The sequence below is a fragment of the Acanthisitta chloris genome, unplaced genomic scaffold (assembly GCF_000695815.1).
Source record: "Acanthisitta chloris isolate BGI_N310 unplaced genomic scaffold, ASM69581v1 scaffold1211, whole genome shotgun sequence".
NCBI classification, from domain to species: Eukaryota; Metazoa; Chordata; class Aves; order Passeriformes; family Acanthisittidae; genus Acanthisitta; species Acanthisitta chloris.
Window position 1 is genome coordinate 91,316 of NW_008654163.1, and position 15,031 is coordinate 106,346.

Below are 15,031 nucleotides of genomic sequence, written 5' to 3' on the forward strand. Positions count from 1 at the left end.
CTCCTGGGGCTCTCTGTACAGGTAGACTCACTTCAAGACCTTTCATGATCCTCTCTTTGAAGTTGCCTCAGGCTGATGCTGTTCTTCTTGCAAGCCCTCAGACATTGTTGATAAAACCAAAATGTTTCAAAGATCTTTTAGAGATGTCAAGATCTAAATGTAACTGTTCAGATTAATATTAACCCTTAAATTAAATGCCAGTTTGCAAGAGGTTATTGACTTGCAGAATTAAGGAAGGATGTGCTCCACAGCCAGCTCACATAAGCTTTAGATATAAACTCAGCATCAAAGACCAGAAGATAAAAACAAATAAACAGAAGGTTTGCAGCACTTAAGTTGCTTTCCTTGAAGCACGTTAGGTGTAAGCATCACTAACTGAATTAAATACCCAGTTAGAAGGCATAAAATGCCAAAAGCTGAGATCCATAGATTTTTTAATGGATTTTTTAGTACTAGCATCCTATCTTAGATCTGTGCAGAAAAAGATACTTTCCTGCAGCTCAAATATAATGGAGGGGGTAAGTGATCCTAAAGAGTAAACCCAACATATTCAAGACATTAATTGAAACTAAAAAGAATTCAGAGACAAACTGGCTCTGGTTGATGAAGAGTCACTGCATGTAATGAAGTCACAACCTGCACCATCAGTTGTTTTGTTCACGCACATAATTATTGCTTGCCTGTATCTTCTACTGGTACTGGAGCATGAGAACTACTAAAGCAGGCGATGATCAAAAGCTAAAATAAAACTTCCTGCTATCTTTTCATCACCATAATTAAAACAATTATTAGAAACCTAAAAAAAGATGTGGCCTGCAGTATCTCCAAGAGAAAAGTATTTCAGAGACAGGCATTGTAAAATTACCACTCCTACCTTTCATACTCTAGTTCAACTTTGTAAGAGTCTACAGTCACGCTCCTGCCCTTGCTAGACATACTCCAGTGAAGAGTCCAGATGGCCCTGTGTCTGGATTGCTTTGCAGCCAGGAAAAGCAATTAGAACTGCTCTTGTAAAGGAGGGCATTGAAGGAGCCCAGGCAGGGAGAAGCAGAGAGAGGAATACATTTGTACAGAACAGAGAGACTAACAGTTACCTCTGTAACAGATACGTTACTGATGAACTAGAGAAGAATGCAGCCAAAGTTTTCCAACCTGGAGCACACATCTTGATAACTGGATTTCAGGAGTGCTCATACATTTTGTCTTAAACAGTTGTCAGACAATAATTTTTGAAAGGATTGAAACATGCCCTATTGTTTCTGCATAGTGAAACTCCTTTTCAAGAGGGTGGAGGGAGGAGTGCACCCATCAGAACTGGTTCACAACCCACTCCAGCGTGGTGGGAGATAAACTGTCTGAATCTCCATACGCTTAAAAAGTTATTGTGCTGAAGTCTGCTTTCTTGAGGAGAGCACATCATCCTTAAACTGCTAGAGACAAATGATCCCTAACAGTCTAACATCTCAGCACTGGCTGTGTTTTTAAAGACAGTTACTTTTGATCTAAATAAAGTTTGATGAGGAAGACAAGCTGAAATAAAAAGAGGCAGAGCATTTCCTGACTCTGGTACATGCATGCCCAGCATGCTGACTGCTGTGTATTGCTCTTCCAAGCTGCTCATTCTGCCATGCTCTTTGTATAAAGCCCACGCAGTTCCTGCAATTTGTGGATTATTGCAGTACTTGCATTCCTGAATTTCACTTAACTCATAACTTGCAAAAAGCATGTCTTTGGATTTAAAACAGAGGCACTGAAAATGAAATTAAAATGTGCACCAGACTAGTCAGGCACTATGGATGTATCAGTAGCAAGCACTAGAGAGTACCTACATTTTTTTACTATTCTAATGTTGTAAAGTTCATTTTTAGCCAAATATGCTTTATGGGGATTATAAAGGAAAACACACTGGCCACAGATCTCTTCTGTTAGTATCTGGCTATGTGTGTAGCCATAAACTTAGTATTACTAACTGCAAAATTCAGATCTGGGAGCAGATTTTGTTTGAAATCACCCTAAATTTCAGGACACTCAGATTTGAAGTGTACAGTCAGGTGCATCCCTACTTGAAATAAACACCAGATAAGTATCTAAATGCATAAACAATCCTTTGCTGACCTACAAGCAGCCCTCTTTTAACTTTGATCAGGGAAGTGTGACTCTGAGATGGACCTTTAAGGTGTTACAGGCAAAAGAACAGATCACAAGCTGAGATTGTTTGCATGTATTTGTTCTGGGTTTGTAAATCAGTGCTCTAAACCACTTCTATCTGTGCAAACTCTCTCTAGAAAGATGTTTCTTTTCCTGAGCAAAACAGAAGTAGCTTCAAAGATCGAACTCCCAACTTGTGAGAGAGACACAGAATAAGAGGAATCAAATGAAAAACGTTTTAAGTCAGCATACTCTTGCTGTGTGTAATCATTCTCTCCAAGGCTAGATCACATTTAGTCTTTCTGTAACAAGGTCATCTTGTGTGTGAGGAAAGCCTGTGCATCATTTCTTCTCAAAGTTTTCCTGCAGATAACTAAGTTCATGTAAAACATTACTTTTGCTTTTGAAAGGGAATTCTGGAAATTATAAGGGAAAAATTCCTCTGACATACCATCATAGAGTCATTTAGGCTGGAAAAGGTTTTTCAGATCCATCCATTAACCTGGCACTGCCAAGTCCACCACTAAACCTGAACACCACATCTATATGTCTTCTAAATATCTCCAGGGATGGTGACTCCAACACCTCCCTAAACAGCCCATTCCAACCCTGTCAGTGAAGAAATTTTTCTTAATATCCAATCTTAACCTCCCATGGTGCAACTTGAGGCCATTTTCTTTTGTCCTATGACTTGTTACCTGGGTGAAGAGACAGACTGCAGCCTCCTTTCAGGTAGTTATAGGTAGCAATAAGGTCCCCTCTGAGCCTCCTTTTCTCCAGGTTAAACAACCCCAGCTCCCTCTGCCACTCCTATATATTTTCCTGTCCATTCAAAAATACTGTTTACGAATCAGTGTTTCCACAGAGTCTTAGTACACTGAAGCCCTGCTCCTGTTTGGCTTCTGTGGTATCCAAGTGCTAATAACCAATAACGGATATGTAAATAAATCTACTGTCTTTACTGCAACAGTAAGAAAATCTTACTAGGATTTTTGATCACCTTTCTGATCACTGTCTTTTTATATTTCTTAGCCATTTTGTTTTGGTGGAAATGTAAGGTTTCAGCTTATAAATCTTGTATAATTTAGGAATAGTACTGTGAATGTGCACCAGTAGGTTGAAGTTCACACCCTGTCCTAAACTCTGAACACTGAACTTTCAGCTTATAAATCTTGTATAATTTAGGAATAGTACTGTGAATGTGCACCAGTAGGTTGAAGTTCACACCCTGTCCTGACATCTCTGCCCAGAAACAGGATGCCACCAGATGGCAGATTGATCATGGCACTGGACAGTTCTTTGGAAGTTGCTGAGTGAATGCAAAACTTTTTTTAAAAAAAAATACTTTTTTACTTATAGACAAACACAATGAACTAATAAATAAAAAGATAAGTTGTTAATATGGGGTTTTAGCAGCTGATGTAATAACACATTGATGCTGGCTAGTAATGCAATGCAATAAAACAAAAGAGATTGTCTTGATTTTTGGTATAATTTGATTAGAAGTTAGAAAGTAGAGAGGAAACTTTTCCATCAGTCTCCCATTAACTTAATCTGCTCAGAAATGCAGGTGTCAGGCCATGTATTCAGAACTAGAAATAGGATCATACTGTCTAAGGTATCAATTTGATTATAGCACATTTATCTATTAACTATGTCCCACATTTTGAATTCAGTAACACCAGTGCACATCCAGAATGACTTCACTGGTTTGCCTAAGCAGTGATCTGGATTTGAATTTCTGGCTTTGGAAATTATCTCATCTGACAGTTTGATTCTGTTGTCAAAAACAAGAAGAACTGATGCTGATATGAGGCTGGAAGAGAAAGTGCAGGGTAGGGGCTCTCTGGGAGGAAGCAGACAGGGCCCCAGGGCTATGGGAGGCACAAGGGAAGAAGAAGTAAATGTGGTACTTTAAGGAAACCTCAAACAACAACTTTGAACAGCAAACTGCTGACACCTGACTCAATAGTCCTGCACTGATGTCAAGTATGCCACAGTTTTGATGTGAGCCAAGAGACAGAAGAGGAGGAGCAAGAGAAAGATAATAGAGCAAAAGGATGGTAAAGAGGGAGGGTAGGAAAAAAAGACTGCATTTTAAAGTGTTACTTTCTTGTACAAAGTTGCTTTCTCAGGTTCTGTTTTCCAATCCAATTCCTGTCACTTTTATGGTAAAAAAGAGATCAGAAAAGACAACAATCTAAAAAGAAGTTGAATCTCTAAGAGAAAGAGTAGCTAGGGTAGATCTGATGTGTTCAGAAAGACAAACAACAAAGTTTAGGAAAGGTAGAGCTTTGGCAGCTGCTAAAAGAAAGCTTTCCACCAGCTCAGTGGGATTTGTCTTACTCATACCCCAGCTCCAGCCCCACCTGCCAACTTAAGAGCTACTTTTCCTAGGACTGCTCCAAGGTTAGGTGATATGTACTGCTGCCTTTCACAAAAATAAAAAAGGGGGGGTTATCACTTCCATACCAAGCATCTCTCAAAACTAGAGCAAAACATGTTCTCTAAGCTGAAAACCTGAAAGACAGGTAGCAGATGTGTGTTCTCACAAGTCCCTGGTTCAGTGAAGCACAAGTTTTTTACAGGCATTGCCTTTCTGCACAGAGCAAAGCATTTTCAGTGGTGCAGCCTTGCCACCACCCATGTCTCTGACTGGTCTCTCACATCCCTGTATTGCAATTCACACTCCACTAGCTGTGTTGCCAGACCTGTCCTCAGCATTCTGCTGTAAGCCACAGGAGTGAGAGCAACAACCAAGTCCAGAACTGCTCACAGTGGCTTCACCTTGGAAGCCAGAAAATCCTGGAGTGCTCTCAGAAGCACATTGGACCTAGGCTGAACGTCTCCACTGAGCTGCAAGATGAGGGAAGACCGTTCAGGTTATGCTAATCCCATCTACTTCTGGTGTGAGTCTAAACACTCGTTCAAGGTTTGAATAAAGACTATCTGAATTTAGTCTATATTTAACTCATAATAATGACAGCTGCTCTGTTCTGTAACGGTGTACTTTGCCTATGGAGTGCTTTCCTTTCTATCTTTAGGTGCTTGCAGCCTCTGTGTGTACAGAGCAAGCCAAAAGGATGGGGCTTGTTCTACTGCTTATTATAGAAACATTCACAGGTTGCTACTAAGATCCCTGACATATCTAAGATAAAAATATACTTTTAGGGTTTTATGCCACCTTGACATGCATCTTTCATTTCTGTTGAGTCTGGAAAGCTTCACCAGGTGAAAAACTATTTATAAGGATTATCAACTTTTTAATTAGATTTTGAGTGTGTACATGCTTTTCCCAGATGAGATGGGAGAACAGATTCATCACTGGACCCAGAAATCGAATGCTTGTGACCAGTGTATATAGTGAATCAGGTAGTCCTGTACATACCCATTTTCTAGAGAATCACACTTGTAAGAACAGACTAGGAGCCAGGTTCTGTTCCAGATTATTGAAGATGGGACATGCAGGGAAAATAAGACTCGTGTGAGGGAAGCTTTGTTTTGTGTCTCTGACCTGCTTGATGGTTATTTATATTCTTTTATTAAATTAATATTTATGTACCAAACATAATTACCCCAGGGAGACAGATGGCATAGACTAGTCAATGCATGGTGTTTGGGATACATCTTTGTATCCCAAGCATCATCACTCTGTCAGTGCCTCCCTTTCTAAAACAGTACACAAAAGAGTTCCAGTTTTCACAACACATTATTTTCCAGTGAAATACTTCCAGCCCTACCTAGTCACAAATGAATAGTTGTCTTCCTGGTTAGTTACACACTGAAATAGTGGCAACATTTTGGATTACAATATGAGCAGTGGCATGTGTCCAGCTTCTCTGCTGAAATATTCTGTCAATACTGTGGGGGTAGTGTGTATTGGATAAGAGTAGATCTCTTTCTCACTTTATAGAGTTCAAATTGTTCTTAAAATTCCCACAGAGTGCGTGGGCTGACCACTGCAATAACTAAATGTGGGATTTTTAGGCTCTAATTTGTGATGCTAATTTAGGTAGGCTTGGTGGGGCTCTCCATGGGTCATGTCAGAGGCAGCAAAGTGCACTAGCACAACTCCTCTGGGAGGAATCCTCCTTTCATCTTTCCAGCTATGCTGGGGGATGCCTGGGGCAAGCTGTGCCTTGCATGGCATGGGCTCCATGCTCACAGATACACTGCTGGATGGAGCAAAAGGCCTGTTAAGGAAATGCTTTGAATGAAGACTGCTGTGCGAACAGAGACACCTTCCTCTCCTTCCCACCTCCCAGAGGATGCATACTGCCTCTTACCTAGCTTCAAAAATGAGCCTAACCACAATGCAAGATAAAGTTGCCTTCAATTCCCATCCACCTGTACAGATGATGAGAAAGTTGCAAGGATTTCTGAAACTCTTGGCTGTACTGACACCAGCAATGCAACATCTCTAAGGGTAAATGGGATAAACAACAGCAACTGGATACAGACAGAAGCAGAGTGCTGAGGCATATGAACATGGAAACTTGACGCCTTATACACATGCAAAGTTTTTCCCATCCTTTCCACAACAAACTGGACTGTCCCAAATTGCCCTTGAGGACAAATAATGCAGGTAGTTGGTGAATGCCATCTTAAAGACCCCACTACAAGACCCATGGGGGCAGAAATAGTACTGATTGCCATTTCTGTTAATTACTTTTCAAAACAACATGCCTTTGATGAGAAAACTGGTTAAAAGCTTTCTGGAAATTCAATTTGTAATATCACTAGATCATCACACACTCAGTGAGCCCTCAGCTAGCTCCAAAATATTTGTCAGGCACACCACTCAACACTTGATTTTGTCCTTTTGGCCTGTATTTGTTCCTTTTAGTTTCTTGCTAACTATTCTCCTAACCTGTACCTCCTCTGTAAATGTTGTAGCAGGTAGCTTTACACCCACAAACATGCTGAATTAGAATTCATTACAGAGACAGTTACAAAGTAAGAAACAACAGTTACACATTGCACTAAATTCTGTTCAGTGCTCAGGATTAAATCAAGAACTGTTACTCCACTTGTGGGTTCATCTGATTAGCTCCAAACACTTATGAAGCCTAACAATGTAAACACAATGTGATAATAAATTACATAATTGTCAAAATTATTATTATATTCTGCATATGCCAAATGTTATGCAAGTAATCATTTAAAGTGAAACCACTGCTATTAAGACAAAGATGCATTTAAATTGTAAACTATATCAGAAATATTTCAAATAGCTGAAACTCATTACTGAAAATAATGAAGGAAATTATGTGTAACCATGTCCAGCAAATCACTGAAGAAAAGATGTATATGTAATGGATCTATGAGAATCATAATCAAAGGAATAAATATACATCTTGGCTAAACAAGAGGGCCACAGATCTCTAAATTCCTTTGAAAGCTGACAAAATAGGAAGGAGGAAAAGAAATAGTTTACATGGCTACAAAAACAAGCAACTGCACTAACCCAAGAAAAAGGAGTACCTTGAATACCAAAAGAACTTACATTATGTGCCAAAGGGCTATAATCTGTATGAAACATTGATATCAACATTCATCTGTGAATCTTAAAATACCTCATGTCAAGTATGCATTATGCTTTAGCAGTGAGGTTGGACTAGATGATCTCCAGAGGTGCCTTCCAACACCAACTATTCTGTGATTCTCTGATTATTTTAATCAGAAACTATCATGCTGACAGTTTAATGGCCTTGTGTATGTCACCCAGAAAGCCAAAACTCAGCTGAGAAATAATCAAAGATTTTCTGACTCTCAATTCATATAATGACTTTAATACTGTCTTTTTTTCTTGGGCAGAAGCAGGCTGGAATATTCAGAGATTTCACTGAGGTAAAGCAGGAATAATATAAAGGTAGGGAAAAAAAAGAAACTAGGGATCTTAGCTAGTTCTGTTTTTACAAGACTGACCTGAGACACTTTTCAATAACCTTATTTTCATTTAATGAAAATACAGGCCCTTTTCAAGTGCTTTCCAGACAGATGCTTACTCACCCATAATCACTAGTCACCTTTTTCCACATTTAGCCTGAGAGATACTACTTATGGCTGGTCTGGGACACTTCAGTGTTATTTAATCAAAATGGAAATTGCTCATACTCCATTCTAATACTTAATTACTTCCTTTCCAAAACAGTTACAACTAATTTGCTTGCCTCTGTGGGAATGGTTTAGAAATAGATACCTGTTAAACTAACCAGCTTGGACAGCTTCTCATCCACTCCATCACTGGAATGACTTACCTTCAATTATGCCACCTTCAAGGGAAGCATCACACAGGTCACTTCTAGAAGTTCTGCCTCAAAGAGAGAATCCCTGAAGTGAACCATTGGCAAATTAGCAAAACAGCATTTGAGCATTTGCCAGGTCTGTGGCACTGCTTGAAAAAGAACTGCTTACAGTGAAACAGACTCAAAAATAGAGGGTACTGGCAACATGAGGGGAAATTACATATGAGAAAGTCTATACAGAAATTTAGGGTAGGAAGTATCCATGGTAGTCAGGGCAGGTAAATACCATGAAGATGATTTCAGTTAGTGGCATTACATAAGTTTTTGTAGTAGAGCTGCAGATTTACTCCAACATATCTGTCCTCTCGCAGTGAAGGCATATCACATAGCCATCTCTCTTCCCAAGCTCACATTCACACTACTAATCCTGCTTTCCAAGTCTTTTTGGCTTTATTAGTAATACAGTGAGGACCTACTCTGCATCCCTGTTCCTCCAGAAATTACAGCACCGCTATCTTCTCTCGGCTTTCAGTGAATGTTGCTGTGAATGTTAGATGTACATGTTCAGGGCAACCTGTGGTGTTTTGAAGACTGTTTTACAAACATTCCTTGTAAGGAACCTGGCTTAGGAGATAAATTCCCCAGAGATACCTTCACTAAGGAAATTCAGAACCAGATCTATAACCCTTGCACCACCACTTAGAGGTCTGTTTCTCTGCACTGTCTACAAAGGCCCTTAAGGACATTACCCATCATCTCAGCTAGACATGTAAATATTTCATGGTGCCTAACATGCAAAAAGGACTGTAGGTAATAGCAACAGAATTAAAAGCAAGCTATACAACACAAGCAAAAAACTGACAGTGAACTTACTCTGAAAACTTTTTCCACCCTTGCAATGCTCTTCCCAAAGATGGTTCCAAGTTGATCTCCAATCCCAGCCAGCAAGAAGCCAAACAGTGGAATCCCAAAGATGGCATACAAGATGCAGAAAACCTTGCCTCCAACAGTGCTTGGGGCCACGTTCCCAAACCCTGAGGAGAAAAACAATTGTCAGACACCCAGAACTTATACACATCTTCTTAGAACAAACCCAATAGGTTTTAAAAAACTGCTCTTATTGCAGGCATACCTTTGTTCTACCTGGAATTCCTATTTATAGATTGTCCATGCCATGATTTCATTTCCCAGGCAAGCTACCCCCCATCATTCCATTCTTCTTGTAGCCTTGGTTACCCATACTTTTTATAGATTCAGCCTATCTAAAACTGTTGTTTGATTAATTCATCTAGCTTGGCATCATGGCACAAAAATCCCACCACGCTGGCCTGGTGCCTGTGTGCTGCTGCTGTTCTTGGCCTGTGCCGATGGTTTCCTGACAAGAGTGTGATTCACCTGACCAGGCTCATTTTCAGTGGTTAGCTCATAATTTCCTCAGCCCCTCATCATACTGACTAGTTACACTGCAGCCTTCAAACAGTACCCACAAAATGCAAATCTGCCCTTGAACTCTTTAGCCAGTAGTGCATTATGACTCTAGTAGCCATGGTATTTCTGCTAAAATGTCAAAGAGAAAAAAAAGAAAGAATTGTGACAGTAATATTTGCACCTCATGTTATAGAGATTTGTAGTCTAACTATAGATAATTATTTGAATATTAACAATTAGCACACATTCACAAATAACTGATGAAATAAAGCATCCAGAGAGCTGGATTTCTAAGAGAGTCAGGTCCTAATCCTGTTAGTTTGGTGGGACTGGCACTGGATATATCTGTGTCTCATGGGCTGGTGAAAGGACTGTGCTGACATAACACACTGCCTGCCCCATAACCTGCTCTCCTTTTCATGGCTGCATCCAGGATCCCAGATTTCTCCTCAAAGTCCAAGCAAATCAGGCTCCACAGGCCAGTGGACTGAGGCTGACCAGGTAGTCTGATGAGTTTCTGCCAAAGAGGAACCCTAACAGGCCTCTGGTGAATAAACTAAAATCACTTTCATGCCCTAATACAATATGCAGACTCTATGCAGCCTATAAAAAATCTCTGTAATGGAGAATTCAAAGTAAACACAGGCAAAAATCCAAGGTCTTTTCAATAAGTTATTTAAATAGCAGATGTCAATGAACATGCCTACGTAAACTATGTAGGCATAGTGGCATTTATTTTAATGAGTAATTTAAAAGCTTGTCACTTGGGTCTATTGAGTAAACAAATATTAAGGGAGGGTTTCCTTGTGTTTGAATCAGAAATGTTTTCTTTCTTGCCACCCGCTGGTTTTATGCTACCATTAAAAATACACAGTAAAGTAGCTTAATATATAGAGGAACGCAGGGAGGAGTATGCTCTACACAATGACTCTTTCCTCATCACTCTGACAACAAAGAAAAGGCAGAGCCAAAGGCACAGACTTCACTATTTGAGATGATCTCCACAGCAAGTCTTCTAACTGCCAAAGGATTTCTTTTGTTCTATTACCTGCATAAAGAACCTGCAGAATTCAGTCAGATTCTCACACTTTAATGAAGGGTGATATGATTGTCACCAGTATGTGCATCACAGTTGTAATGTGGAGAAGTGCTTTATCCAATATTTAAGGCAGAATAATACTTAAAGGCAACGCAACTAAAAAAACAACCATTTGCCAGTGATTTCCAGATAATCAGATCTCTTGATTTTTAACTATGACAGCAGCAAAATCAAGCCAAAAATTATAAAACTACTGCACAATTATCAGCAGATTAACTTTATCATCAATGTTATCAGTTTATTTTCTTTTTCCTGCAGACCATCTTCTGAAGTCTCAGCTGGTTGAACACTTGAAGACTCTTCAAGAGCGGGACTGGCTCACAGAGGAGAAAATAAAAACTTTAGCATATCTAAGCTATTCAGAGATCAAGAGATTAAATACATTGGACACAATGTATGGGAAGACAGATGATAAGGGCCTGAATAATTATTATACTAAAATTAGTGTTTCAAGAAAAGTGAATGGAGCAGTTCAGTATACTTTTCATTCAATAGAGAGAAATGTGTCAATAATTCAAGACCATGAATTATATAAAGGAAAATAGGAAGTGAGGGGTTTTTTACACAAAGTATCATTTGTGGAATTCCTTCCAATTATTAATATGAAAGTGAGTAAGGATTTTAAAAGGGATGTAATACTTATGAGAATACATTTTCAGTTACAAGGAGTAGGGTATGAGAAGAATTGCTTCTGTCAAACTTCAGAGCATAAGCCGAAATTAATTGATGTACTTAGGAAGAAAGTTACCCTTATAGGCAAATTCATCTCTAGTATTAAAATTCAAATTCCCAGCAACCAGAGAATAATTATTTCATTGGGTACTGCTTCATGATCTTTTTAGTGAAAATTGAGACCCTCTGCACCTACATCAAGATCAGGGTTATAAAGCCTGCATCAGTATCACCTGCTTTCAGCTCAGCATTGCTATTCTACCCTAATTTAAACAGCTTCTGCCACTTACCCAGAGACCCAATGCCCTTGACACATGCCAGAGGCATGCCCTCTGCTAACTGAGAGAAATACAGTTCAGCTACTTTATTTCTTCATAGTCTACCTTCCACCAATTTATTTCATTACCCTGGTCTCAGTGTGCTATGTATTTTTTAAAATAAACAATAAACATACCTATAGTCGTGATGACAGTTCCAGCAAAGAAAAAGGCACTTCCAAGGTCCCAATGACTGCTGTTGTTAGAGGAGTTTCCTATGGGACTGACTCCTGCATTATCAGCCTCAACAGCATGCTGCAAAGAAAGAGACAACAAATCAGCCTTACGCATGTCTTACTGTATCCTATACAAGCTGGTATGGGTTCCAAAGGGAAATTTCCAGGACCGTGGAAACAGCTTAGATTTAAGCTTTTTAATACATGCTCAGAGTATAGTAGCATCTTCTGTACACAAAAGTTCAATACACAACTGAACTAAACAGCCATTTACGTGGAAGAAAGATACAATGCATAAACAAGTGAGAACAGATACAAAGCAAATGAGAAGTAGAGGACCAACACCACAAATTGATCCATAAATACTGTTCTTGTAGTAACTACTGACAGAGGAAAAGTTCCCCAATGGGAACAGCTGATGTTAGAAGCAGCTAGAAGGCTGGTAAATAAATACAAATAAAGTTTGTGAAGTCAACCGAAGCTAGTCAGCCAAGGATTTTAATTCCCAGACAATTAATTATTGATTAAGTAATTTATATTTTATGCTAACTAAAGAAAAATTATGGTGTGTGTATATATATATATATCCCACTTGAAATTAACAAATAAGCTAACTATGGAAACATCATGAAATAACTTTGTGATCAGCTCAAACTTGCCAGTTGCCACACTGGACACGATCATATGTCCACAAATACAGCATGATACAGAGACTCCCAGCCAGGGCTTGAATGAACTAAATCCAGAGCAGAAGCTGAGGTAGCTATCCTGCTTCCTGGTCAATGTCCTGTGTCTCACATAGCACTGAATCAAACCAGGCAGACATGTGAGCCTGCTGAATGTTTGCTTGGGAATTTCTAAAAATGAACCATATTGTATCATTTGCCTTTCGTTGTAGCTTCACAGTCCAAAGGAAGAGAGATAAACACACAAGCCTTCAAAGTACAGAAATATATCTCTCTTTGGCATCTGTCATATTCATCTGAGTTGCTCTAAGTTCACTTTTGAAGTGCCCTTTGGCAGGTACTCTCCAGTTGCTTGTAGATCTCATACACGCTATTGTCCATCACAACAAAATTCAGACCTCGTTCTGGAACAGAAGCTAAAATGACTGCTTTTCTCCTTTCCAAATGTTCCCAACTGAGATTAATTTCCATAAAACCCCTGCAAAGGAACCAAGCTTCTCTCTTTCTGCCTATTAACATTTTCAGCTCTTCACCTTTCTCCCACTCTGCTCCAACCTCACTTCGTGTTGTTGTTACCATGCTACTCGTACTACTGACGGATCTTCTCCTTCTCTCTCACTCTGTTATTTGATCCTCCTCCTAAATATTGCCACCAGACTTTAGCCTTGGTAGTTTCAGTGAACTTATTGCTGGGTTCGACAGGAGAAGCAAAGTGCTGCCTCTTATATCCTCTCAGACTTTGTTCAACCCATCAATACAGGTTTGTTTTGACTTTTCTTATTCCACTTCTTTAACCAGTTCTCTTTTCTCTCTGATTTATGATCTATAAATTGTCACTGTGATTTTCTATTTCACCTTCTCCTATACAGCCCATGTGCAAAGCAAGGTTAACCATTCTATCTTACCACTGCCCCACTTCTCATCTGTTCATGTCTATGCTTTCTCTCCTGATCTTTTCTACAATCTCTCATTCTCTTGTGGTTTTAAATCCATCCATTTAACACCTCTTCTATTCCTAGCTTTCATCATACACTTTTCTCCTCATTCATCTCTTCCCTCCTATGGCTTATTTACCACATTTTTTCTTTTCTTCCCCCTCCATTTTGCACTTTTGCTCATTCATTTTTTGCCTGTATTTCCAACTGACTTCATGGCCACAAATGTGTCCCTACTGCCTTTTTAGTTTGGTTAGTTTCAGCTTTCTGAACTTTTCTTTACAGTTTTTAGTTATTCATCACAAAAAGGGAAAGGAGTGGGAGAAGAGACACACGGGCAACAAAAGAGACCAGGTATATCTAAAGAGATCAGTATGGGACAGCCTTTTTTTTGAAGCAGAGCTGCTACATGCCAGGCTAAGCTGGTTGTGAAACTACAGCACGACCAAGCTCCAGGCTGGACTGGTTGCATTTCATGTGGGCAGTAAGCCAGGGTTCCTCAGCACCTGTCCATACCTCAAGAAACAGGGATATGGAGAAAGGAAGTGTTTAGGACCAAACCCTTTGAAAGGGCTTGTGCACCAGTTGCTGGCATATTGCAGGTGGTGTGAAAGCAGAGATCATGTGTTGGTTTACACAGACAAGCATAAATCAGCATAACAGACAGGTTGCCTGTTTAAATAGGCCATGACACACTGTCAGCTACCCTGGCATGTTATTCCTGCCAAGGAATGCTGCTTGCCTTCCCCTTGAGTGTGTGACTGCCAGCGAGCTAATTACAACACTTTAATCGCATTTGAGTTTATACAGTTTAGCAAGTCTATTAGGGCCAAGCACTAACCCCTGAAGTGAAGGAGTGTCCCATTGCCTTAGATAGCTTTGAGATTCTCAGGCTCCCTTCTCATCCAGAACAAATCCATTTTTTCTTTGAAGCTTGACTGACATCATTCATTTATAAATATCCAACTATTCCAACGCTATCTCATAATACACAGTATTTTGCACACTGCGATGGAGGACAGAAAGGAAGCAGCAAGGCAAGAGCAGCCAGCAGGCTGCAGTTAACAGCATTTACAAAAGCAATTTCAGGGCATGCAACAAGTAAAGGATGCCTTACTACTACCACACAAGTCCACCTACACAGAAGTATCCTGCTAGATGAAAACTAACACAAAACTCAAACAAGGACACTACCACTATCAAGACTCTCCCAGTTCACACAGACCATAAGATTTTACAACAGTTTCCCATCTGTGAAACCTCAGACAGGCTTTGCAGCAATGATCTGAAGAGCTGCATCCTCAGGTTATATTGGAGTAGGG

At 39.7% G+C, this 15,031-nt stretch overlaps 1 protein-coding gene across 2 annotated transcripts in view; it reads right to left on the minus strand.

Annotated features, from left to right (window-relative positions):
• The window catches only part of KCNK10 (potassium channel, subfamily K, member 10), a 60,077-nt gene that overhangs the window by 13,928 nt on the left and 31,118 nt on the right, over positions 1-15,031 (minus strand). For both annotated transcript variants that reach the window (XM_009083361.1, XM_009083360.1), the window contains 2 exons: positions 12,050-12,167; positions 9,270-9,430 (listed from right to left, as the gene is read on the minus strand). In XM_009083361.1, coding sequence (XP_009081609.1) covers positions 9,270-9,430; positions 12,050-12,167 — 279 coding nt within the window. The remainder of the gene's footprint in view (positions 1-9,269; positions 9,431-12,049; positions 12,168-15,031) is intronic.